We start from the raw sequence: 27,085 nt of genomic DNA, 5'->3' as shown, positions 1-27,085 counted from the left end.
GGTTACAAGTGACAACAACATGTCAGCAAACAAAGGAACGCCTCCATTACAGTCCAGTTAGATGGGACCTTAGTGATTTGGCTGCCTTCATGGGGTTAGAGACCTCCCCTGTCATCATTGAAGACGATTCTTCAGACGACTTGCAGCAACATATGTTGGCCTGACTAAGGTTGCGGCAGCCAGACGACTATATATAGACTTCTCAACGATGGCAGTCACAGAGTCAGACATCGCTTCATTTCCCTTACAGACACAGCAAGGGTTTCAAGATTGTAGGATATAGATACAAGTCTTTGTATCTCAAGCACTACTTTCTCCGTAATTACTACGAAGTGGCTGAGTCTGTTGTTTCTTTTCACGTCAGGACAAGACATGACACGCGAAGGGAGTCTACAACTACGCCCGCTACAGATATTCGTGAATGTACAACTGGACGATCCGGACCCCTTCGGACTCTCGGACAGATTAAATCCATATTTAATATGGTGGACTCAGAGATAGGAGGGTCGCAGACGCACCTATTTATCAGAGCGGGAGTACAAGACGCATCTCTATGTGGACGCATCTCTCCAAGATTGGGGAGCACACCTCGACAACAATGTGTCAGCTGGGATATGGACCATAGCAGTGTAGATCTACAATTCCACATGCTGGAAATGAAAGCAGTGATAAACGACATACTCCACTGGATCAGCATTTTGAAGAATGCTCATCTGACGGTACATACAATCACCTCCACAGTGACGGTCTACATCTGCAGAAGGATCAACAAAGTCGGCGAACCTTCTGGACCTCTGCTTTCAACTGGTCAGCATAACAGTCAACCTGAATGTCCACATCAGAGTATGCCACATTCCAAGATCAAGAATGTGATAGCAGATGCACTATCTTGTCCAATGTAGCCATTCTCAACAGACTGGATGCTACATTCAGAGATCTTCAAGCAGATCATACAAGAGATGGTAGCACCATTAATAGACCTCTTCGCCACAAGGGTCAACTGATAACATTTGTCTCACCAATACCAGATCCACGGGCCTGGGCAACGGACACGCTAAGCATCTCCTGGCTAGGATTAAACGCTTACGCATTTGCTCCACCAGCTCTAATACCAAGGGTATTGCAGAAATCAGTCAGGCGAGAGACCCACAACTACTTGGGGCACGCCTTTTTGGCCAGCGAGAATATGGTCCCCTATTCTCATAAAAGACCTAGGACTGCCTCAACTGCAACTACCAGAGTGGACGAATCTACTAGTACATCCTCACACAAAGCAGGCGCACGGCAACCCAGAGGTGTTCCGGCTCCACGTATGGACTGTATCAAGCATGCTTGAACAAAGAGAGGATATTTCGCCAGGGTAGCGAAAGCAGTCACACTAGCTTTACGCAAGTCTTCACGCGACAAGTAGTGACGCTTTGAGACAAATGATACATTTCGAGGATCGACTTCACTACCATGATAGTGACACATCCTCAAGTGGCGTACTACCTTTGTCACCTAGACAAAGGAAGCGGTTAAAAGGGTTAACACTCTCAACATACCTAGCGGCATTGTTCTCAGTTATCGCCATGAGGACGAGTGCAACTGACTAAAGTACCAGAGTTACTGGCCTTACTACACCCTTTTATTTGGAGGACCAACATCAGAGATTTAAAGCTCCGGCCTGGGACCTCAACGTAATTCTACGACATCTCACTAGTGAGATCTACGAACCATTACAGAGAACATCATTCGAGTTCTTGATGCAGAAGACGCTGTTCCTGATAACCTTAGTAACAGCAGCAAGCATGTCGGAAATCCATGCTCTGAACTCCGAGAGAACACGATTTGATGATAATCATAACATCGTGCATATGGGACTGAGATGGGACTTCATAGCAAAGAATCAACTGTCAGGTCATCCAGACAGACAGTTCCACGTCCCAACACTATCATCAGTCCTTGGACCACAGTCTACCAACAAAGATCCAGGTACAGGTGACGGAAATTCAAGTGTCTTTCCATCTCGATCTAGACAGCGACACAGACGGAGGTCTGCCGCACTAAGATTTCAAGCTGGATCAGAACTGTCATACTACGGGCCTACAAAGCAGCAGGCCTTTTTCCTCCAAGAGTCTCCAACCCACATGCAATTAGAGCTCTGACATCAACGCTCGCTCTACATGGGAATCGCTCTATCAGTACGATAATGGAGGGCTGCTTCTGGAAATGGGACAGGATGTTTGCCAACCACTACCTGAAAGGGACGTCGCCACTGAGGACGGCTCTGACATTCACCATTTCGGCTCACTTGTTGTAGCACAACAATTGACAGTCCCATAAGGCGCTGAGACGGAGTCTCGCCCCTTTTATCTCATGACTTACAAAGCCTACACTCTGGAGAGTTTTACTTTAAGTCTATATGCACGTCTAGGACAGACTAGCATAAGCAACATGACCCAGTACTTGTAAGGATACTTCTATGAAATCCAAAGTAGCTTGCCCGCCGCCTTTTCCGTCGGATTCTACAAGCATTAAGCATGAGTCAGGATAAGGAAAAATTGATATTTTATACTTATCCTGACTCATGAGGTAAGCCCACCCAGCCTCCCCACTAGACACTTTGGATTTCCCTGCAAATTCAAGTGTCGGGCTCATAATCAGGAGAGAGTGAGGCATGTGGGGACGGTGGCGCCACAGTTTCCCACCTAAACAGCGGGGGAGATAACTCTTGGTAGGAGTGAATTTACGTCTGTTCTTTATTGAAGGGAGCTTCAATAGGAGATACAAGTGTTCCACTATGTTCGCAAGAGGAAGGAGACAAGCATTAAGCATGAGTCAGGATAAGTATAAAATATCAATTTTATTCAGAAAATTACATGTTTTTCCAAAATATTCCTAGTTACTGAAATCAAGAAGCAACTGTTTGGTACAGGAGGAAATAATAATGTATGTGATCATTGTAATGCTTGGGACATGAGTGATAAATGTTTAGTCATGTCTTTATTTACTTCAGGATGTGAATATTGAGGACTATGTTCCACTGCCAACGGGGGACGAGTTTGCCTCTTTACAGATCACATATGATGCTAGGAAGAGTTGTGTCCCTTACACACTTGGCACACGGCGGAAAAAATCAGATGAGGTGTGAAAACTAGATATACCAACAGTTTTACCAACAGAAAGTTTTTGTTGCACAAATGTTGGGATCCTGAATTGTATATGTGAAGCAGTGATTTTTTCCCTGATACATTATAAGTTGTTCACTGGTCACGAGGGGGGCATGGGTACATCAACCCATGGGCCCCGAGGGACCAGTGAACAACGTAATTATCTTACCGAACACCTTAATGTTAATTTTGAATTGTTTTAAGCACGGGTACAAATCTTTTTGTATCCATCGCTAGATTTTGCTGACAAGAACAGATTTAGAGTTATCTCCCTTCCATCGATTTGCATTCGCAAAACATCTGTAATTTCCGTACATCATACGTGATTCAATGTAATTCGAGATAAAGAATTACTACCACAAAGTACCAAATGAATTGCCATTGACAGCAGGGTACATTGAAATGTACCTCGCTTGTAAGCGGGGTACATTGAAAATAATAGATGAGCGCTCAGCCAATCAGAAAGCGACATTTATGTGTGAGGTAAGATAAAATGTGATGTAGATGTCCTGGTGATGTGATCTCTCAACCTTGATTATCTTGTGTGTGATATCACTAGTCTTAGTAAAATCTGTTATTTCAGTTATTGAGATACAGTGCCTCTTTGAGGACAGCTCCATAGAAATTCAGGTAGGTTGACCACGGAGCATACTTTGGCTGCACCAGATGTGTTGAGGTCTACTTATCACAACAGATGGGAGATATGAGATCAGTTTTTCATCTCTCTGTTCCAGTCATGTGTCAGTATTTTCATCAATGATGGAGGTTCACACAGTGTTTCATAGTTTCACCTCTCTGTTCCAGTCTTGTCTCATTATATTCTTCAATGATGGAGGCTCACACGACCGGGCAATCTCATTTATAGAAACGATGAGGAATAATCATGTGAGTTTTCTATAATTGTTTTCATATTTACCTGTTATTAATGGCAACAATCTTCAAAATGCTGCTTAGCATTATAGATTACAGTAAGCATATCAAATTCACTTGACGATGAAGAATAATCGTGTGAGTTTTGTATAATTGTTTTCATGTTTCCCAGTTACTAATGGCAACAATCTTCTAAAAGCTTCTTAACATTATACAAAGTGTATCAAATTCACTTGACAATGTTAATTTACCATGAATTACCTCTCTGAAAGGATATGATTTTTGTGAAACTGAAAACTGATATTTCTCAATGCTTGTTCCTTCCTCAGCCGGACTGTTCCCTGATGCAGACGAAGGAGGTCTCTATGCAGGCTACAGACGCACAACGAGTGTTTGGCACTGATTCCTACTCATTAGCGGTACAACAAGGTAGGAACAGCAGGGCAGCTTTGAAGCAACTCTCAGTGCAGAGTTGCATCCCTTAGGTGCACCAGGATTGATTGATTGAATGCTGCACTCAGCAAAATTTCAGCAATAATATGGCGGTAGTCTGTAGATAATAGAGTCTGGACCAGACAATCCAGTGATCAACAGCATGAGCATCGTATTGCGCAGTTGGGATACAATGACGTGTCAACCAGGTCAGCGAGACTGACCACCCCACCCAGTTAGTCGCCTCTTACGACAAGCATGGGTTACTGAAGACTTAAGTTGAACCCGGATCTTCACGGGTCAGGTGCACCAAGAACATAAACTCACTGGATCAGTCATCTTCGCTGCTGCAAGTTGCTTTATGGAGTCACAGAAGCCTGTGACGTTTCACAGATTTGTCTTGATTATGATTCTAGGTTGTCAGCACAGTACTTGTATCCAGTGTTTCACCAAAATGGTTAACTATGCTTATTGTTGGTATCATTTTAGGCTGCTCATTATATCGATCATAGTTTTTCTAGTCCACACTGGTGTTTAAAGGCTCACATGGTAAGCTGTGATAGTGCTGATTGATGCATTAAACTCATGATAGTGTCAGTCCTTACTGTGTTTGTAAACTGGTTCAGGACCTGTGATAGTGCTGATTGAAGCATTAGACTCATGATAGTGTCCGTCCTTACTGTGTTTGTAAACTGGTTCAGGACCTGTGATAGTGCTGATTGAAGCATTAGACTCATGATCATGTCAGCTCTTACTGTGTTTGTAAACTGGTTCAGGACCTGTGATAGTGCTGATTGAAGCATTAGACTCATGATCATGTCAGCTCTTACTGTGTTTGTTAACTGGTTCAGGACCTGTGATAGTGCTGATTGAAGCATTAGACTCATGATCATGTCAGCTCTTACTGTGTTTGTAAACTGGTTCAGGACCGGTGATAGTGCTGATTGAAGCATTAGACTCATGATCATCAGCTCTTCTGTGTTTTGTAAACTGGTTCAGGACGGTGATACTGTGACTCATGATTGTGCTCTTACTGTGTTTGTAAACTGGTTCAGGACCGGTGATAGTGCTGATTGAAGCATTAGACTCATGATCATGTCGGCTCTTACTGTGTTTGTTAACTGGTTCAGGACCCGTGATAGTGCTGATTGAAGCATTAGACTCATAATAGTGTCAGTCCTTACTGTGTTTGTAAACTGGTTCAGGACCTGTGATAGTGCTGACTGAGACGTTAAACTCATGTTCATGTCAGTCCTTACTGTGTTTTTAAACTGTTTCAGGTCCTGTGATTGGGCTGGAGTATAATGGAACCGGTGCAATAAAACACTGCCAAGACACAGTTGTGGATCTTACAAAGGGGACGACTGGACTGGTGTTCGTGAGCCAGAACCTTTCCGCGGCGCTGCAGCAGATTGACAACTTCTACAACTTCGCTGACATGCAGATGGGCATGTGATCCCTTGATCCCTGAACACCCATCTTCAGATTATCAACCAATACACTGAGTGCCTGACACATGTCAATGTTAAGCTGCCTTCACACGGCAAACTAAAGTTTGACAACAGATGTTCTCAAACTCAAGTTTGAGAGTGTGAATATTCCAACAACTCGCCACCAACACCAATTTCAGAGTTGTCAAACTGTTGTTGAGAAATAGGATCGGTCTCTATTCTCCCCAACTTTTCTATCAAACTTTCGGTGTTGTCAAACTTGAGTTGTTCTGAAACAACCAATCGCAGTCAACGAAATTGTCACGTGACCGCACCGATAGAGACGTGGCGCTCAAATGACATGAAAGTTTGACAACATGTGTTTGACGTGTGATAACGTGAGTTTGAGAACTTTTAAATTTCAACAACATGTGTTGTCAAACATTAGTTTGCCATGTGAAGGCAACTTTAGTGTCCTACGGAACAGTCAGTCAGTCTGCACAGCATGAAAGGAAGGGATCTTTACTGTCAGTCGTCCAATCATGTGGCAAGACCAGTTTAATTACTTGTTTTAGAGATCCGCTTGTCACTTAGGGGCAATGGGGTAGCCTAGTAAGTGCGTTTGATCGTCACACGGAGGATCTGGGTTCGAACAATCACATGGATACAATGTGTGAAGCTCATTTCTGATGTTGCCCACCACAAAATTGTTGAAATATTGCTAAAAGCAGCGTAAAACTAAACTCACTCACTCACTCACTTAAAAACATTTTCAGTAGGAATGATAATTGTGTCTTGTCTAAATGTCGTTCATATGTACAAATCTGTTTTCATTAATAATGATTTGAAGGGGTGTGGATGGCCATGTTCTGCTGCAGTTTGCTGTGCAGAGATGCATCCCAGGGAGCCGTTGTACGAAGGGATCTTAGCACTAAGGTGACCATAACTACCACACCTTACCATAGATCTAAGGTAGTCGTAGCTCTAAGGTTGTTTTGTACAACAGCATCTAGGAACCTATGATTGTGGTTTGCCCCAATGTTTCGAGGTTTGTCAGCACCAAACTCATGCTTGTGGGTTGCACCGAAGTGGTAAACATTGGGCCTTCTTCCTACCTTGAGCTGACACACTGTGATATAACTGGAATTCTGTTTATAGCAGCATTTTACACAACTCACTCACTCACTCACACATTTGCATGAATGCTCGTCATTATTTTATTAAATACTTTCTGTGAGTCTAAGAGTTCTCATCATATTTTGTCCTTTCGTCATTGAATTTTTATCTTTTTGGTTTTGTTTTTTTCTGTCTTCAGGTATTTTGTAGATGTAAACTGCTAACACAAGTAATTATAGTAGCCTGGACCTTTTTAGCAAAGAAATATTTTCATCCGATGATCAACATATTTTTTGTACTCTTATTCAATGAAGTAAAGTGATTTTATGGATGGTTATATTGGGAGATATGAATTTTATAATATTTGTTTATGATGTTAATATTTTTCCATATGTAATTTAATCATTTACTGATTATAGTATTTGAATAGTTTTTCAGTAAATAATGTAAATCAAAAGGGAAATAAAATTACCTTGCCAAATTATGAATATATTTCAGTGTACTTTTATTGAAACATGTACCATGTTTAGATTTCACTTTCACTTGTGTTTAATAAGCTGAAGCAGGTCATTTAATGTCTTTCATTGATCATTTTAAAGTATATATTCTGGGTTTAGACTTGGCACAGGACCATATGGTGTTTTTTTTTCAATTTGAGTAGGGCATTATCCTTGATTATTATTTGAGCATCAACTGAATGTTTTGTTTCATAATATATACCAACCCAGGTGTATTGGTGACCAGGGAAAGGAACAATGTTAATTTATTTATTGTGTTTTACTTGAAAATTATTTGTTGACTGTAAAGGACTAAAACAACAGTGTTGATATCCAAGTATGAGTTGCTATATGGCTGAAATATAGCCGTTGTGGCATTTCAATTTCAACTCACTCACTCACTCTCTAAATGTGAACCAGTTGGTAGGTATTATATTTTTCCTTATCCTGACTCATGCTCTTTTGCTTGTCCCCTTCCTCTTGCGAACATAGTGGAACACTTGTATCTCCTTAATTGAAGCTCCCTTCAATGTAAAATCACTAATTGGTACTCACCCACGAGTTACCTCCCCTGCCGTAAGCGCGGGAACAGGTGTCGCCACCCTCTGGCCTCATGCTTCACTCTCTCCTTCTTCGCCCAGTGAGCAGGATGTGAGAGAGCCTGTGTCTCCTTACACACTATATCCTTTGGTTTTTCTTAGTTAGTTACCTTTTTATAGTTTACTATAAAGGTATAGCTAAAGTATCCTTCAGTTATTTGCGTTAATAATTAATCATTATTTCTACTGTTTATTCACGTGAGTTCGTGATTGTTCAGCTAGTTTTACATTGATGAAAAACTGTACTATTTGTAGATACGTTTTCGCTCGCGGATCCGCATGTGGTATGCCCTAGTTGTACTTCACGCCTTGTGCGTTTGACTCGCGTTGCAGTTACTGCATAAATTTAACCAATTCTGCCTTTGATAAATACCATCTTTGCGTCTTGAGGCGTGTTGCAGATAGGTCGCGCCAAACTAGAGTGTAGACATGGCGTCGTCCGGATTGCCCATCCAGTCAACTGCTGTCGAGTGATCCCCTCCCGTCTGGTGTTCTGCTTGAGACCCCATCGGAAGAGGGGCGTGGGATGCAGTCCGTCACCTCTAAGAAGCGACCGGCCTCTCCAGACATCCAGTCATCGCAGACAAAGTCCAAGAGGGCCTCAGCGTCTTCTCAGCGCAGACCCGTACCCCCAGGGGCAGCGTCTTCCTCCAAAGGAAATCACGAAGTCATCGAGAACTTTCTCAGGCGAGATCGTTCCAGCAGCAGAATTGGGCCTCTCGATGACCAGCCGATCATCATACCGACATCACGCCACAAGAAGCGACCAGTGACAGCGACAGTGGCGTCAGCAGAGATCAACAAGCAGCCTGATGCCTCTACACTGATGTCAGGCGAGATGGCTGAGGGCCCCACCGCTAACACAGCAGAAAGGGCACCATCTACTCGTCGCAGATCATCCCAAAGCGATCTTATGAAACAGATCATGATTATGATGGAAGGCCACTATAGACTGGAGAAGCAGCCATCCCAGGGTCGAGCCTTGGCGAAGGCTCCAAGCGTGAACAGCACCCCAGGGGGCACCATCTGTCAGCGTAGCAGCCCCGACAATGCAGCCTTCGGCGAAGGAAGTCACTGAGACCACCTCGACGAAGGACCCAGATGTACAGCCAGCGAAGGCCTTCAGCGGCGGGAAGAATCATCACCTTCTTCAACGTCATACTCAGATATGGAATCTGATCACCAGACCACCGCATGAAGCCTTGGCGAAGGTCATATCATCGTTCCCCAGGACGGACGCATCTGAAGCTTGCGAAGCGTTAGCGAAGGACACCTGAACCCAGATCGTCTTCATCTAAAAGATCAGCAAGGGACTACACAAGAGCGGCGAAGCTATCAGTCCCCTCATAGATCGCCAAGAAGATCAACCTATCGATATAGATCACCAAGGCGATCACCTCGCCCGATCACCCGTCGATCACCTCACAGGTCTGCACATAAGCCTACAACTAGATCTCCACAAAGCGTCAAGCGATATAGAGATAGAGCCACACAGCCCTACATCAGAAGAGCAACAACCTCTTATCTATGATGATGGAATGGAAGATGATGGAGGAATTATTTTCTCAGATGCAGAGATAAGATATTGGATGGTCAATAATCTAGATCTCTCATCACCTTCCAAAGTGGCAATAAAGAGCAGACTTATCTGATGAAAGAAGATGCGCAGATGCTATTACACTACCCCAATCGACCCGATTAGCGGTACCTCAGAACCTAGATACAGCATTTAACAAAGCCACACAAGGTTCAGGCGCCACATCTGCCAAATTTCAGCGTAAGAAGTTCTCCACGCATAATATGGAACCCTTCTTCAAAGCGCCAAGAACATCGATGAGAACTATAAGCTGATCTCTCGATGCCAAGAACAAATTACTACAAGATTGATGATCGGAAATTGGTTCAGATAGAAACCATGGCGAGGCGTATGTTCTTCGGTCTAAATAGATCTAGAACAATAAATGAGACACTTATCTCCAGATTTGAACCACGACCTCTGAAGATGACAGAATGATTTACTCGGCCCTACTGATGCAAAGAAGGACCAGCAGTTTTTAACAGATCATCTGGCGTCTGTCTCAGCAGCACTGACCTTAGCTTCGTCGTCAAGGCCTCTAGCTTCCTGCAACTGGGGTGAGAACTTTACAGCTCCACTATATACAGCCCGTGGTCTTCCCCATCCATATTTGGTGGAGGAATAGACACAGTCTCCAAAGAAGTCACCTAGGATTCTAGAGAAGTCCTGATGATTAAATCGATGGACCAAGCTAGCCAGTGTCATTCGACAGACTTCACAAAGATACTCAGGAGATCTAAATTCACGGGCCTACAAAGAGCTAGAGACAGGAAGATTGCCAGTTCAGGGGAAGAGATTCTTTTAAGTAAGCCCATATGGCAACTATAGAGGAGGGTCAGGGCGAGGCAGGACACCCAGAGGTTCCCGCAACTATAAGCGGCTGAAAGACAGGTTGAGCGACTGGAGTCTTCCACCCCAGCGTTCCAGTACAACCGTCACAAGTGGGTGGGCGTCTTCAACTACACTGGAAAACTGGGGAATACTTCAAGACACCTATGTCTCCAACATTCTTCAGCAGATTTAGTATCCCACTACAGGCCAAGCCTCCACTAACAGTCAACCCTCACAAGTTCGAGGGTAGAGGCACAACAACTACTAAAGTTAAAGAGGTTACATTACTCCTAACCAAGCAGGCCATAGAAGTAATAGAGAGCAAGGAAACATCGAACCAGGTTTCTACTCCCCAGTTTTCCTAGTACCCAAGAAGAACTCCAAGGAGAAATACAGACTCATTTACAACATGAGCTTATTCAACAAGACTTACTTAAACAAACCACCCAGGTTCACTATGATACATCTACGCCTTCGGACAGATGATTAAGCCCCATGGACTACATGGGCAGTATAGATCTACAAGATGCTTATCTGCACATCCCAATACATCCCGAATCCAGGAAATACCTTCGGTTTACGCTAGGCGGGTTACATTACCAGTGGAAAGTACTCCCATTCGGAATAGCATCAGCCCCATGGTTATTCACGAGGATAGCGAAACCGATTGTTATCTATCTACATCGTCAAGGGGGGCTCATGCAGTGCGTTCTTCCTCGACGGCGGGATACAAGTAGATCAAGATCCACAGCATCTCAAACTACAGTTAAACTACATCATAAAGCTACTAACACAGCTGGGATGGTTAGTAAACTTACACAAGTCGGACCTAGTACCATCGCCAAGATCTGCAATTCCTAGGAATCCGATTTATCACCAATCTCAACCGTATAGTCGTACCAGAAGACCGTTGGCTCAAGATCCAACAGATCATTCCACCAGCTCTACTGTCACGCTACCGCCGACAATGGCAGAGCTTACTAGGTCTTCTAACATCAGCCCAAGACTTGACAGTCATAGGCAGATTACAGTTCACGTCCGTTACAGGTCTTCGATCAATACACATCTCGGCGACCTACAACCATTCAGTCTACCGATACATCTCAGACCTCATCTATTATGGTGGACAAAGAAATCGAATGTCTGCGAAGGGATTTGTTTAGCAGAGCAGGAATTCAAGACCCATCTATATGTAGGCGATCGCTCCAAGGTTGGGGAGCTCATCTCTCCAACGGGGACGGCATCAGGGTTATGGACTCAGCTAGAAAGCAAACTCCACATAAGCATTAGAGATGAAAGCTGTAATCAGCCATAAGACATTGGAGCAACATTCTACAGAATGCGCACCTGATGATACATACCGACAACTTCGACAGTGGCGTTTTATGTGAACAGACAAGGCTCAGCGAGATCGCCCGAACCTTTTGAATTTAACCTTTCAACTGTTCGAATTAATCCAAGATCTAAATCTACATGTCAAAGCATGCCACATTCCCGGAACCAGGAATATACTAGCAGGCGCACTCTCTCGGCCACATCTACCGTCGCCCGACAGAATGGATGCTCAATACAGAGATATTTGCACAGATAATCAAGCAAATAGGGCGCCGCTAGTAGATCTATTAAGCCACAAGGTTCAACAATCAACTACCGACATTCGTGTCACCAGTGCCAGACCCACAAGCATGGGCAACAGGCGCTCTAAGCATTTCATGGGAAGGCCTCAATGCGTGCAGCGTTTCAGCCCCAGCAATAATACCTCTAGTATTACAGAAAATCAACCAAGCGCAGAGCCTACAACTCACTTTGGTCAGCCCTATTGGCCGGCCAGGCGTGAGTTTCCGCCTTAATACAAGATATCGGTCAACCCGGCACTAGAACTACCCAAAGCGCCAAACCTGTTAATACATCCTCACACCAAACAGGTGCACAGAAACCCAGAAGTATTCAAACTTCGCATTATGGACTGTATTAAAATGTGTTTAAACAAGAGAGGATATTCTACCAGGGCGGCAAAAGCGGTCACGCTTGCCATACGATACTCAGCGTAACTTATGCGATGACAAGTGGCAAAGTTTGAAAATTATGCAACAAACAAAAGGGTTTTACAGCGAGAGATGCTCACGCATCCTCAAGTGGCAGACTATTTGTGTTACTACGGCAAAACAAACATTTAAAAGGCTCGACATTGTCAACATATCTTGCGGCGCTTAGTTCTGTGATTTCTATGAGAGCGGGTGTTAAATTAACAAGAACACCAGAGTTACTGGCCTTACTCACGTGCTTTCGATTGGAGGACCAAAGCGGAAATTCCGCCCAGCAGGATCTGAATGTAGTTTTCTGACACCTCACAAGTGAGGATTACGAACCATTGGAATCGACAGCGTTTGAATTTCTCTCACAGAAAACAGTCTTCCTGTTATAAGCTAATACGGCAGCCAGAATATCTGAAATTCATGCTCTAGATTATGAGAGGATACAGTTTGATGAAAATCAAAAGACGAAGCACCTGGGATTAAGATGGGATTTCATGGCTAAAATCAACTACCAGGTCAACCAGACAGGTTATTTCACATCCCTGCGCTATCCTCAATTCTTGGATCTCAAGATACATTGGACTTATCTCTATGCCCAGTCTGAGAGCTCTCATAATCTATTTCACGTCGATTTCCAAAACAAGGCGAAGATAAGCTCAGAAGATTGTTCATCCCGTTATAAGCCTACAAATCAGACAGAAGTCTCTCGTACCACCATATCAATATGGATAAGAACTGTCATTTTCGCGCCTATAAGGCAGCAGGACTGGACCCTCCAACAGCATCAAATCCCCATGAAATCAGGGCATTGGCATCCACCCTCGCCCTTCATGGTAACTGTTCATTGAATACAATTATGGAAGGATGCTTTTGGAAATCTAACATGGTGTTTGCTAATCACTATCTCAGAGATATCACCACCGAGGGCGTCTCTGGCATTCATCATTTCGGTCCTTTGGTCCTGCAGCTCAGCAATTGACAGTCCCTCGTAGGCGTTAATATTCACCTTACGAGATTATTAGATATATGATACATATATTCACTAGCTTATAACTCCATGGAGTTCTAGGGCTATGTACATATTTAGCTTAGGTTATTCAACCTTAAGCTCATACTGAGTTATATTCAGTGTACAGCTTCGTTAGAGTAGCAGTTTATATATATATATTGATATATCAGTATATTAGTAAGGTAATACCCCACTTATAGTGTATATATTTATGGATTATTATAAGGAAATATCCTAAGTCTCAATGCCTTATGAAGTTCCCATGAAATTATTACAATATCACTTACTTAAATCACTAATTAATCCAAAGTATTCTGTTTACCCACCACCTCTCCGATTGGATTCTACAAACAAAGAGCATGAGTCAGGATAAGGAAAAATATGTAATTTTCTGAGTAAAATTGATATTTTATACTTATCCTGACTCATGAGGTTAACCCTCCCATCCTCCCACATAACACTTTGGATTTCCCTGTAAATTCAAGTGTTGGGCTCGCAAAATCAGGAGAGAGTGAAGCATGAGGCCAGAGGGTGGCGACACCTGTTCCCGCGCTTACGGCAGGGGAGGTAACTCGTGGGTGAGTACCAATTAGTGATTTTACATTGAAGGGAGCTTCAATTAAGGAGATACAAGTGTTCCACTATGTTCGCAAGAGGAAGGGGACAAGCAAAAGAGCATGAGTCAGGATAAGTATAAAATATCAATTTTACTCAGAAAATTACATTTTTTGTACTTAACATTTAGAAGTTATTGTTAAATATGTTGATATGGTGTTGGTGTGGTTGGGAGCAGACCTTGTGTTGTGCAGACTGCTGCCACTTGATCCGATAATGTGTGGACAAGGAAACATCGTTTGTGTGTTGCCATGGAGATGACAAATACTTCACACTCATGTTACTATTTGTACACAGTGCCATATAAGTTGAGGGAATCTGGTTTGAGAATATTTGGACAAGAGAAAGCGTGGATATTTTTCTTGTAAAGTACTGTGGTGGTATAGAAACATGATGGAACAGAGGTAATGAAAATGACATGTTGATAATATAGCTGAACTTATAGGCTGACGTTTAGTTTCAGAGAGGATGGTTGGGGGTCAGGAAGATGAGTTTAAGTATGACAACTCTTAGAAGCACTTGCAATTCATTTGATCTTTTCTCAAGAAAGTAGTTCATCATCCGTCATATTGAAATGCGACAAACATTTTGATGAAGTAATAAAGTTATTTTTCTGTCGGGGAGAAAAAATGTTTTGGTCTTTATATTTTGGGGATTACCATTTGAATGCCAAGGCTGGCTGGGTAGGGACTTGAGTTTGAGAACATGTGAATCTAATGGTCATTTTTCACTTGTAAGGGATCCGGTAAATATTTTGTTTTAGCAATGCCTGTTAAGGAGGGTGTTGTTTCGCAAGAGACTGACTTTGAAAGTCGACTTATTAGATGTGTTGTTCCTACAACAACTTTGAGACAGGATGTTTGTGATCAAGTTGAGAGATTTGGAGATGTTCTTAACAAACAAGGAGGAATCCGTTCCAACAATTGTAGATAGTTTATTGTAGTCGCAGTTACTTGCATGATCTTGAAACATGATTAGGTCTCATCGTGAGGTTCAAAGGCATGTTATTCATTTCATTTTGATTGAACATGATTGAACTTTCATTATCACAAATGTCTTGTATGTAGTATATTATCCGCAAACACAAGAAAGTATGTTCGGGGAAAAAACTATGATACTTTGACAATCTGTCCATCAAGCTTAATAGACTCAAAAGTCCTTCATATTATCTGGGGGATCTTGGGGTGTCTTCTTTCTATTTAGACATTTTCATCTTATTTCTTTATGAATCTGAGAAAAAAGGAAACAATTGGCTCTGGTTTCATCAGATCACTCAAAATATAGAATTCCTTCTAAATTTGAAGATTATGGTAACAGTTGTAACTTTTCATTTACTGAAATGGATTGATGCGCTGACTGTCTACACCATTTATACATACTTCTGAAATTCAACCATGATGAACAAAGTCTCCACAAAGTCTTGCCAGGGTTTGGTGATCGTGGGTGTGCCAGAACATCCCTGTTCATGACCCTTGTTTTCATTTTGACCATACCCCTGAGACCCTTGTCTCTGTCAGCACTGGCATAAATCCGGACGAGTACTTGAAGCCGCAACCATACATGCATGGGGCTATGAAAGTGCAATAATCGTGGATGTGATCTTGAACCTCCTTCCACCTGTCCTCGCCACCGCTCCACACCTTGCCTCTCCTCACGTCTCCTTGCATTTCCTGACCTCTCCTCAACACCTCTCCTGTCCTCTCCTCGCTTTTCCTTACCTCTCCTCCTCTCTCCCCGCTTTTCCTCTCCTTGCCTCCCCTCACCACCTCTTCTAGCCTTTCCTGACTTCTCCACACTTCTCCTCGCCTCTCCTCACCAGGTTTCTTGGCTTCTATACAATAGTAAACAGGAACCCCTGCAACAATCAGCATCACTTCTGGACATCCTCCAGTATTCCTCCTAACTCAGACAGCTTGAGGGAAATAAAGTTCAAAAAGAATAAAACCTAAATCATTCACTCAGTACCAGGAATTTGGTGTAAAATATGTTCCTTTCATTCTGCTCAAGTAAACGATCAGGAATGTACTTACATACTGAAAAGCTTTTGTTTCTCCAATGTAATGTCGGAAGCAGCCTAATACTACATAGCCCTTTGTAAACAGCCACCATGCAAAGAAGGTGAAGATTATGAGGATGATGATTACTGAACTGTGCAAGTTTGAGAATGTGATATGACAGATGATTTGTTGAACCTTGAAATGCAAATAACAGGAAATGTATAATATGCACATTCTATGTTTGTCTGTCTCTACCAACATCACTAGTGATTGTATTTCGTGTGTTCATTTTGTTGTTACATATACTACTGAAATGTAGTTAAGGACTTTCAAATTTCCACAGTAAATCTGTCATGTCATGATGGATAAAGTGTAGCAATATAAAAGAATTCAGTGATCGAGGCAGGATTAAAACTTTACAAATTTCAAATATAAAAATATTTTGTATGAAATTGTTGAAAATGTTTTTAAAACTGTAATCTCATCTCTTGATATGAGTTTTGAATGTATGACCCATTTTGTTGTACATAGTTTCCACACACTTTCCAGTTAATATCTGTTGTGAATTTGTGGTTCTAAGAAAACATTTAGAGGATGGTAATATTCATTAATACTAAGGTCAAAGAGTGATTTGAAAGCTAAGTATATATGCTTTTGTGTGCAAGCTGTAATTGAGAGATAGCAAGCTTTTCGGATGTGTTTTCTACTAATGTTTTGTATGAATATGTACATATTTTGATGTACATTTTTGCCTTGTAGATACAAATTTGTTATATATTTGTATGTTTTTATGTGTCACAGTATTTCACGTTGTCTTTGGGACATGAGCTGAGCTGAATCAATCATGGTCCTGTATATTGAATAATGGTGGAAGTGATTACTTCGGTCAGGTTGTGTGAATGAAGGGAGATAACTCTGGTTTCATAAACTGTAAGGGAGGTAATTGTGTCAGAACAAATTCGTGAAAAGTAATTGTTGGAATATTTACTGAATTATCAATAAGAACTGCACAGGAATTATCAGTTATCTAATTTAGTGTGTCTTTGAAGATAAAATAATATGTATGAATCATGAGCAAATGCTTAAAAATATCACATTAATTATTTTTAATGAAATGGGTTGTCTTATGATTATATTTTTCATAAGGATAATTGTGAAATTACATTTCAGAAATACATCTTAGCTTGGTCAAGTTGCCACTCATACATATTGTTAACTGTAATGCAGATGACTTATCCTCATAAGTATAGACATACTTGAAGGATGCAATGTTTATTCTCATTCTTTGTATAAATTTGTAATTGTGTAATTTCATTGTGGTTTAAAACTGTCGTAAGCCTTCAGGAACTTACATATCAGGTATCATAAATACTATAAACAAATTCATATTTCTAGCCATTTAATCAAGTGGCAATTACAGCTATGCTCCAGTTGTTTTTGCTAAAATCATTCAGGTCTTGATAAGGGCTGTAAGTATCAAATCAACAAAGTAGTGGTTGAAAAATTCAAAACAATATTTCATTAGTAATTTGATTTCATTGTGTTTAATGGTGTTGGTTGAAGACATCCGGCCAAATCACTTGGTTCATCAAAAATACATTAAAATGTCAGTGCCATGATCCCATTGTATTTTCCATGTCTTGTGATGAGTTCTGTTTAATAGAAGGTGCTGTAGCATCAACCATCACTGAGAACATTTTGTGTTGATTTCAGTGTTTCAGTGACAAATTGGGTTTATGTGAAGTGTTTGTCTTTCCTAGTTGACACATGAGGTACTAGGTATTTATTCATCTCATTATTGTAAATGACCATTATGTTTTTGTCATCTTTGACGCAGTCACGATGAATGGAAAGATAATGCTTGGAGGAAGGAATCTTTAACAATGGACTCATATCTCAGTTACTTTTAGCCACAACAAGTTAGTTATTGATTCAGAATCCCACTCTGTCCCGGTGGTTTCTGGGGCGGTGGGGTAGCCTAGTGGTTAAAGTGTTAGCTCGTCACGCCGAAGACCCAGCTTCGATTCCCCACATGGGTGCAATGTGTGAAACTCATTTCTGGTGTCCCCCGCCGTGATATTTCTGGAATATTGCTTAAAGTGGCACAAAACCATACTCACTCACTCACTCTGGTGGTCACTTCTTCACATTTTCTTGTAGTTTTGTGTCTTGTTTCAAATACACAACTGGTGAAAATGGCAGTATTAGACTCAGCCCTATGTTTGTTTTGAAAATGAATGGTTAACATACCAAACCAAATCATTAATTTTTTTCAGTTTAAAAGTGTTTTCAACAAAGGTCTGTTCTCAAATTTTACTCTGGAAAAATCCCTTATTAACCAATAAACAATTTGCTGTGGCCGTATTAGTACTGAATGCTGAACCCATAGTAATTCAATCCTTCAAAGAGGCAAGTCTGGATAAGCAGAAAGTACCTCAGTCTGTTTTTTATTATGTTTTAGAAATTATCATTTAAACTATTAGTTTTTCCCTTGGAGACTTGTGCAAGTCTATGGCCGTATGTCAAAACAGACCGTTATACCGTTTCTGATGTTTTATAGAGTTTGTCTATGTTGTAAATTTAAGTACTGACCTCAGATCTTGAAGGGAATATTTGGTGCAAAAGAAATGTGTGGAGAATGTTCATACCGGTATTTTTAGTCATGGCCCCATTACTACCATCATTTATCTTATGAAATCCTACTGTCAAGAAATACTTCTTCAGGGCAACAGTTCCAAACAAGTGAACTATGAATTAGTGTCAGGCCATCATAATAATGTTTCTCATCAGCATCAGCAGTATCTGATTTTTAAATGATCACACAACCAGATAAAGACTTGTTATTAACTTGTGGTCCATATTTACGACAGTGAACAATACAGCCTAGATATTTGGGATTTTCAGAAGATACGAAAAAAATATTCATCATCCAAAATAGAATTTGTTCACATCTTTAAGATGCACAGGCAGAGAGAGAGAAACATTTCATTGCTGATGTGATTTTTCAATTTACCTATCAACCCTTTAACAAGTGTCAATGCTTTGCATTATGTATATTTTGCCGTCTTGAAGTTTATAGACATACTAGATTGTCATTGAAATGCAAAATGTTTGGCAATGAATGTTTTGATTTTACTGTCATGTCAGCTTTGTATTGGTATTGGATGTCCCAACTTGGTCCTAACACGTTGTTTACTCATACAATTCGTTTAGAAAATTATTTTTTTATGTTATTTATTTTATAATATGTGGATTCCCACGTCTATGTTTTACAGTTTTGATGTTAGATTTTACAATGTCTTAATCAGTAGCCGTCCATACTTGATGCCTGTGTTGTGTTACTGTGGATGTGGCTGAGGCCATTACAGCTCAGTCAAACAGTTTTAGTCAGAGCATGAAGATTGTTTATCATTTCAAGGTTGCATTCCTGAATCTTTACTTGCTTGTTTTATTGTACTGTAATCTCATGATGCTTTTCTGACTGCAACAACAATAAAACACATGTTTCAAATGTTGGAATGTTTTTCGTTTGCTGTGTGTTTGTTTGTTGTTATAAGCCAAAGTCAGCAATATTCCAACTATGAGGGGCGGTGGTTTGAAAATAATTGAGTCTGGAACACACAATCTAATGATCAACAGCGTTGATCTACACAACTGGGATACAATGACTTGTTGTCAACCAAATCAGCGAGCCTGAACACTCAATCCCGTTAGTTGCCTCTTATGACAAGCATGGGCTGCTAAAGACCAATTGTAACCCGGATCTTCACGGGTCAGGTAAGACAAAGTCTTTGCATGTGACACAAGCCACCGAGTTGCTTGTTTCAAACGGGTTGTTCAAGTTCAAGGATTGTCCTGATTATTCATCTCGATCTTGGTTCTTCATCCTCCAGCAGAACACCCATAAGTTTCACCAAAGTGTTAAAAGGGCCCTTTCGACTAAGGTGCCCCCATTAGCTCTGTAGTATTCCAGAATCCTGTGGTCACAGGTTCAAAACTAGTTTCACAATGATTATGATTCAGTGCCATATCTGTTTGTGGAAACACTGTATTGTACAGTGAATGATACTCGATTATGATTGGTTGGTCTATCATAATCAGGTGTATCTATTATCGATAAAGTTAGCTGGTTAGCAGATGCCTAACTGCCATGAATACAACAACATATTTGCACTTTTGTTTGACCGCCAACAAGTTGAAACTAGACTTGACCAGACGCTTTGTTACAATGATTTTACTGACAGCGTTTTTAAGGAAATATTTCACAGTGGATGGACAAAGTTATTCTAGAAATGCTCATACGAGGTGAATTCCATAGAAATTGTTGATTTTGATAAATAAAAACTAATTTGCATAGTTTCTAACAATGTGATTTGTAACTTGATAAAAGGTAATGCCCAACCTAAGCGAGTGCATAATACCCAAATACCTTTGATTTAACTGATATACTGTTCAAGTACTGTTCACTCATTCAGTCAGACCCGTGAAGGTCCAGGTTAGAATTGATCTTCAGTAACCCATGCTTGTCATAAGAGGCGACTAATGGGATCGGGTGGTCAAGCTCGCTGACTGGGTTGACACATTTCATCGTATCCCAATTGTGTAGATCGATGTTCATGCTGTTGATCACTGTATTGTCTGCTCCAGATTCGATTATTTACAGACTGCTGCCATATAGCTGGAATATTGCTGAGTGTGGCGTAAAACTAAACTCACTCACTCATTCAGTCGGTGAAAGGATAACTTTTGAAAAAACTAGGTACAAATGCTCAGTTGCTTTGATGATGTCAGACACAAACCAACTGACCAACCGTCAGACCGTATTCAAGACAAACACTGAACATGAATTTTAAAAATATATTTTCAGATCATAAAATCTGTTCATGCAACATAAAACATTTTATGATGAAAATTCACAGTAATATATTAGCACTCCTACTATCACTAACTTACATTTATACATGAAACAGAAATATTTAAATTCCTAAGTTTGTACAAGTAGTGTCCTGACGATTAACTCTAAATGAATGCAGACAATGTTCTAAATAGACGTGTATATATTAAATGTGCATACAACCTATGAATTCTAAGATCTCGGCCTTGCACGTACATGGATATCTGGTCCTGACTATAACAACAAATTAATACTGCAGTAATAAAGTTGAGAATTTACACATGCTGCCAATTATGAATTACATGTGTGCTGACTTCAGAAATAAGCTGACACTCTTTGACACATCTGGCAGATGAGTGTAGAAGCTGGTAAAACACACTGATGTTAATCGTTCCAGTTTAACTCCTCACACATTCTGACAACAAAAGACACTCAATATGATAATATGCACTTAACTGAAACATGCTCAATAGTAAAAGCGTAGGTTATACAGAATCATAATTATTAAGTTCAAACACAAAAATTGAAAACAAAAATAAAATATTGAAATATTTACAAATATTTATACCATTTACAAACATAAGTTTAAAAATTTCCTTGATTTTAGACAAATTTATTGTTAAATTTAGCATTTAGCTGTGTATGTTAAATGAATATGCATAAAATGTTGTCAATTACAACCTTAGGCAATCACAATGACTTCTTGTCATTTCTGGGATACCCCAACATGATGTCACCAACAATCGGTGAAATCAGCAATCTGTGAAGAAATAATAAGCATCAGCAATCCTACTATTTACACCTGTGAAATAACAACAATCCTACTATTTACAACTGTGAACTAACAACAATCCTACTATTTACACCTGCAAAATAACAACAATCCTACTATTTACACCTGTGAAATAACAACAATCCTACTATTTACGCCAGTGAAATAACAACAATCCTACTATTTACACCTGTGAAATAACAACAATCCACCACAAAATATATAAAATGTTTTTGTTTCATTTTCTTCTCTTTTGGAACCTGAATAAACAAGAATTTTTTACAGGATTTTAAATATTTAAAGTTATTTTGGGCTTTTAAAATGTGTATGCTCAGCTGATTATCCCAATGAAATACCTTTGGAAAACCTTAGGCAATCAAAAACAATCTTCAAAACATTGAACATGTTTGCAAACTGGCATTGTACACATAAAAGCTCCAAAATATTGACTTTCCCTCATTTGCATAATGGAAATGTAACAAATGCATGCTGCCAGTATTCAAACTCAAATTTACGCATGAGCACATAGACTGTCACACATTATGAACTGTGGAAATATTTTACTTAAATACATGCAAATAATATGTACATCACATAAAAATTGCTCATACCACTGGCTCCCTACAAAAACAGCAAATTTTTGGGGGGACGTTTTTAACTTTAGGGAACTTAAACAGAAACATTGTCTAAATGATCAAAACAAAAACATTTTTGGTATTACTATAAATTTAATTTGTTTAGTGATTTATAAATAATCTTTTTCTGCAGAAGTGCAATACTGACATGAAAATTGTAAAATGAAAATTCTGTAAAAGCTTGAATTTTTCCTTGGTTTTCAAAAACATATACTGTAACATTGTTTTTGGCTTATAAATATACAACAGTTTAAATCTTTCCTTGATTTTTAACAACATATAACATTGTTTTTTAACAACATATTTTTTTTGGCATATGATATACAACAGTTTAAATCTCTCCTTGGTTTTTAACAACATATAACATTGTTTTTGGCATATGATATACAACAGTTTAAATCTTTCCTTGATTTTTAACAACATATAACATTGTTTTTGGCATATGATATACAACAGTTTAAATCTCTCCTTGATTTTTAACAACATATAACATTGTTTTTGGCATATGATATACAACAGTTTAAATCTCTCCTTGGTTTTTAACAACATATAACATTGTTTTTGGCATATGATATACAACAGTTTAAATCTTTCCTTGATTTTTAACAACATATAACATTGTTTTTGGCATATGATATACAACAGTTTAAATCTCTCCTTGATTTTTAACAACATATAACATTCTTTTTGGCATATGATATACAACAGTTTAAATCTTTCCTTGATTTTTAACAACATATAACATTGTTTTGGGAATATGATATACAACAGTTTAAATCTCTCCTTGATTTTTAACAACATATAACATTCTTTTTGGCACATCATATACAACAGTTTAAATCTTTCCTTGGTTATTAATGACATTTAACATTCTTTTTGGCTTATAGATATTATACATTTCTAACTGCTTACATAAAATAGGTTCATGAGGAGGTTCACACACATAATCTAAATGCACCATGAAATAATGGAGATATACCATGGGTAAAAATAATGAAATTAAGTCAACAAAAATGTTCATATTTCATGTCTCAAACACAAGAACATTTGCAAGACAGTAATCTTTGATGACCTCTCCTTCAATCCTTCACGCAGTTCCAACTTCAAATACACATCATACAATCCTTCTTGATACAGATAGTTGCACCAAGCACAAACTTGGCTGCTTGTATCCATCCCACTGGTCCTGATTCTTCAGGTACAAATAACTCTCTTTATTAAGTTAAAATCTGGAAAGTAAAGAACAATATTTAAACAGAGAACTGGATGTAATTGTGGAATATTGAAAGCAAATGTCAGTCAGAACAGAGAAAAGACATATTTTACCTGGATGTTTAGAGTGTATCGTCAAGGTGAAGCTGATGTATTGACATTAGAGAGTATTGTCCAGGTAAAGGTGATGTATTGATATTAGAGAGTATTGTCCAGGTAAAGGTGATGTATTGATATTAGAGAGTACTGTCCAGGTGAAGCTGATGTATTGATATTAGAGAGTACTGTCCAGGTGAAGCTGATGTATTGATAGTAGAGAGTATTGTCCAGGTGAAGGTGATGTATTGATATTAGAGAGTATTGTCCAGGTGAAGGTGATGTATTGATATTAGAGAGTATTGTCCAGGTAAAGGTGATGTATTGATATGAGAGAGTATTGTCCAGGTGAAGGTGATGTATTGATATTAGAGAGTATTGTCCAGGCGAAGGTGATGTATTGATATTAGAGAGTATTGTCCAGGTGAAGGTGATGTATTGATATTAGAGAGTATTGTCAAGGTGAAGGTGAAGTATTGATAGTATTGATATTAGTGCGTACTGCCAGGTAGGTGATGTATTGATATTATAGAGTATTGTCCAGGCGAAGGTGATGTATTGATATTAGAGAGTATTGTCCAGGTGAAGGTGATGTATTGATATTAGAGAGTATTGTCCAGGCGAAGGTGATGTATTGATATTAGAGAGTATTGTCCAGGTGAAGGTGATGTATTGATATTAGAGAGTATTGTCAAGGTGAAGGTGAAGTATTGATATTAGAGAGTATTGTCCAGGTAAAGGTGATGTATTGATATTAGTGAGTACTGCCCAGGTGTAGGTGATGTATTGATATTAGAGAGTATTGTCCAGGCGAAGGTGATGTATTGATATTAGATAGTATTGTCCAGGTGAAGGTGATGTATTGATATTAGAGAGTATTGTCCAGGTAAAGGTGATGTATTGATATTAGAGAGTATTGTCCAGGTGAAGGTGATGTATTGATATTAGATAGTATTGTCCAGGTGAAGGTGATGTATTGATATTAGAGAGTATTGTCCAGGTAAAGGTGATGTATTGATATTAGAGAGTATTGTCCAGGTGAAGGTGATGTATTGATACAGAGAGTATTGTTCAGGCGAAGGTGATCTATTAGTATTAGAGATTATTACCTACGAGGGCGAACATATTGGGGTTAATATTGTTCATACGATGCCCTAGGGCAAAATATCACTTTGTCATGGTGACACATCATGAACAAGGCTATGACGTCACATTTCTTCTGTGACGTTGCGTTCTACATGCGGGAGATGTGGGTTTATTTTCTTCAATTTGATGACTTCGGCAATAAACAGAATATTATATTCGTGCCCATATCATACTATGTTTACGACACTCATGTCTAAATATCTGAATATCCCTCGCTCTCGCTCGGGAAATACCAACATTTAGGCACTCGTGTCGTAAACATAGTATGACATGGGCACTCATATAATATCCTCTATGTATTGTCCAGGTAAAGGTGATGTATTGATATTAGACAGTATTGTCCAGGTGATGTATTGATATTAGAGAGTATTGTCTAAGTGAAGGTGATGTATTGATATTAGAGAGTATTGTCCAGGTGAAGGTGATGTATTGATATTAGAGAGTATTGTCCAGGTGAAGGTGATGTATTGATATTAGAGAGTATTGTCCAGGTGAAGATAATGTATTTATATTACCTGGAAGTTTAGGGTGTGTATTGGTATTACCTGGATGTTTACAATAAGTCATCCAGCTCCGAGGTGAGGGATGCCTTGATAGCTAGGGCGACAGCAGACTCCACGACTGAAATACAGACAGACAAGGAACAACAATGATCGAACACAGTCAGGGTGATATAGATTCATGCAACTGCTAGGGGCAGGGTGGACAGGTGTAGGAAGCAGAGTGGACAGGTGTAGGAGGCAGGGTGTACAGGTGTACAGGCATGGTGGACAGGTGTACGAGGAAGGGTAGGCAGGTGTATGAGAAAGAGTGGACAGGTGTAGGAGGCAGAGCGGACAGGTGTAGGAAGCAGGTTGGACAGGTGTAGGAGGAAGGGTAGGCAGGTGTAGGAGGAAGGGTGGACAGGTGTAGGAGGCAGAGTGGACAGGTGGAGGAAGCAGGGTGGACAGATGTAGAGGCATGGTGGGCAGGTGTAGGAGGAAGGGTAGACTGATGTGGGAGGAAGAATTGACAGGTGTAGGAGACAGGGTATGCAGGTGTGTGTGTCTTTGTGCGCGTGCGTGTGTATGGTCGCGTGAGTGTGTGCGTGAGTGAGAACGTGCGTGAGTGAGTGAGTGAGTGTACGTGTGTGTGTGTGTGGAGTATGGAGGGCTTGGCGGATAGGTGCAGGGGGATGTTTGGAGTGTAGGAGGTAAGATAGGCAGGTGTAGGGATTGGTGGATTGGTTGATGACAAGTGAGGTATCCGACTTACTCTCCTTCTCCTCCTCGTTTTCGTAGTCAGACTCAGATGCCGACTTTTTGGGGACGACTCTCCTCAGTCTCCATGGGAACAGGCAGTTGGCCAGGTTCTTGAAGCATTGCACGATCTACCGATATATTACATAGCGACATCATTGATTACACAAATATAAAATTACAGAATGTTTAAACTGACGTGTAAAATTATGAAATGATAAACATTATTCCCAAGCAATGTGGTGGGGGTTGTTTTAATCAATATGAAAATTGGAAAGACATTACCTGTATGCAATGAAACATTTCTTTCCTAATGATTCCTCCAGGAAACTTGGCGAAAACAATATATATGTACTGGTATGTCATAAATATAAGATATTCAGTTGGTGGTTCCAGAAATCATTATTTTTCGTTTACGTTGGAAACGTCATCTGATGATCATTTATTACTTAAAGCATCCATATAATAGTCCCAAACGCTCTGTCCTGAATACACGTGTCTAGTCTGTTTGGATTTAAATGATACCGATGAATCACAATCTAACTTCATATCGGTTCATGATCAAACATTCATTTCAACGCAGAATGTAATGAAAACATCAAACCAACTCGGGAAAAGTTTCATAATGCTTGTCTCCAAAATAAAAAAGTTACTGAACAAACTATCATCATTTTGTTTTGATTTTCCGTGTGAAGTTTCACGAGGGTAAAGTAACAGTAGTTATGTTGTAGGAACAGCCTCAAAGGCGGGAAGATGGAGATGGAGATTTATTATCGTACGATGTCACAACGTGCAGTTAGTCATTAGAATTCGGGTGCCCTGATTCAACCAGCGTTATCCAATGTTATTTAAGTATAACCAAAGACAGTACCAAAAGTAATAGGCACAGACTGCAACCTTATCGATGCAGAGTGTTCACTGTAATGACGAAT

General features: G+C 39.9%; 1 protein-coding gene and 1 long non-coding RNA gene across 3 annotated transcripts in view; one reads left to right on the top strand and one right to left on the bottom strand.

Moving 5' to 3' along the window:
* LOC124281843 (protein XRP2-like) overlaps window positions 1–6,575 on the top strand; it is a 45,848-nt gene extending 39,273 nt beyond the window's left edge. For both annotated transcript variants that reach the window (XM_046717841.1, XM_046717840.1), the window contains exons 6-9: window positions 2,999–3,127; window positions 3,957–4,037; window positions 4,352–4,451; window positions 5,735–6,575. In XM_046717841.1, coding sequence (XP_046573797.1) covers window positions 2,999–3,127; window positions 3,957–4,037; window positions 4,352–4,451; window positions 5,735–5,910 — 486 coding nt within the window. In that variant the 3' untranslated portion in view covers window positions 5,911–6,575. The remainder of the gene's footprint in view (window positions 1–2,998; window positions 3,128–3,956; window positions 4,038–4,351; window positions 4,452–5,734) is intronic.
* A 16,930-nt stretch (window positions 6,576–23,505) lies between these two features.
* LOC124281895 lies at window positions 23,506–26,767 on the bottom strand. Its single transcript, XR_006899997.1, has 3 exons — window positions 26,170–26,767; window positions 25,461–25,536; window positions 23,506–23,690 (listed from the first exon to the last, which is right to left on the bottom strand). It is a non-coding gene; the product is annotated as an uncharacterized LOC124281895 (long non-coding RNA).
* Between the last annotated feature and the right edge of the window lie 318 nt (window positions 26,768–27,085).

Source organism: Haliotis rubra, unplaced genomic scaffold (genome assembly GCF_003918875.1).
Source record: "Haliotis rubra isolate DU_JTF1 unplaced genomic scaffold, ASM391887v1 Scf29, whole genome shotgun sequence".
Taxonomy (NCBI): domain Eukaryota; kingdom Metazoa; phylum Mollusca; class Gastropoda; order Lepetellida; family Haliotidae; genus Haliotis; species Haliotis rubra.
The sequence above is the reverse complement of the archived record's forward strand: the minus strand, read 5'-3'. Positions and strand labels throughout refer to the sequence as shown.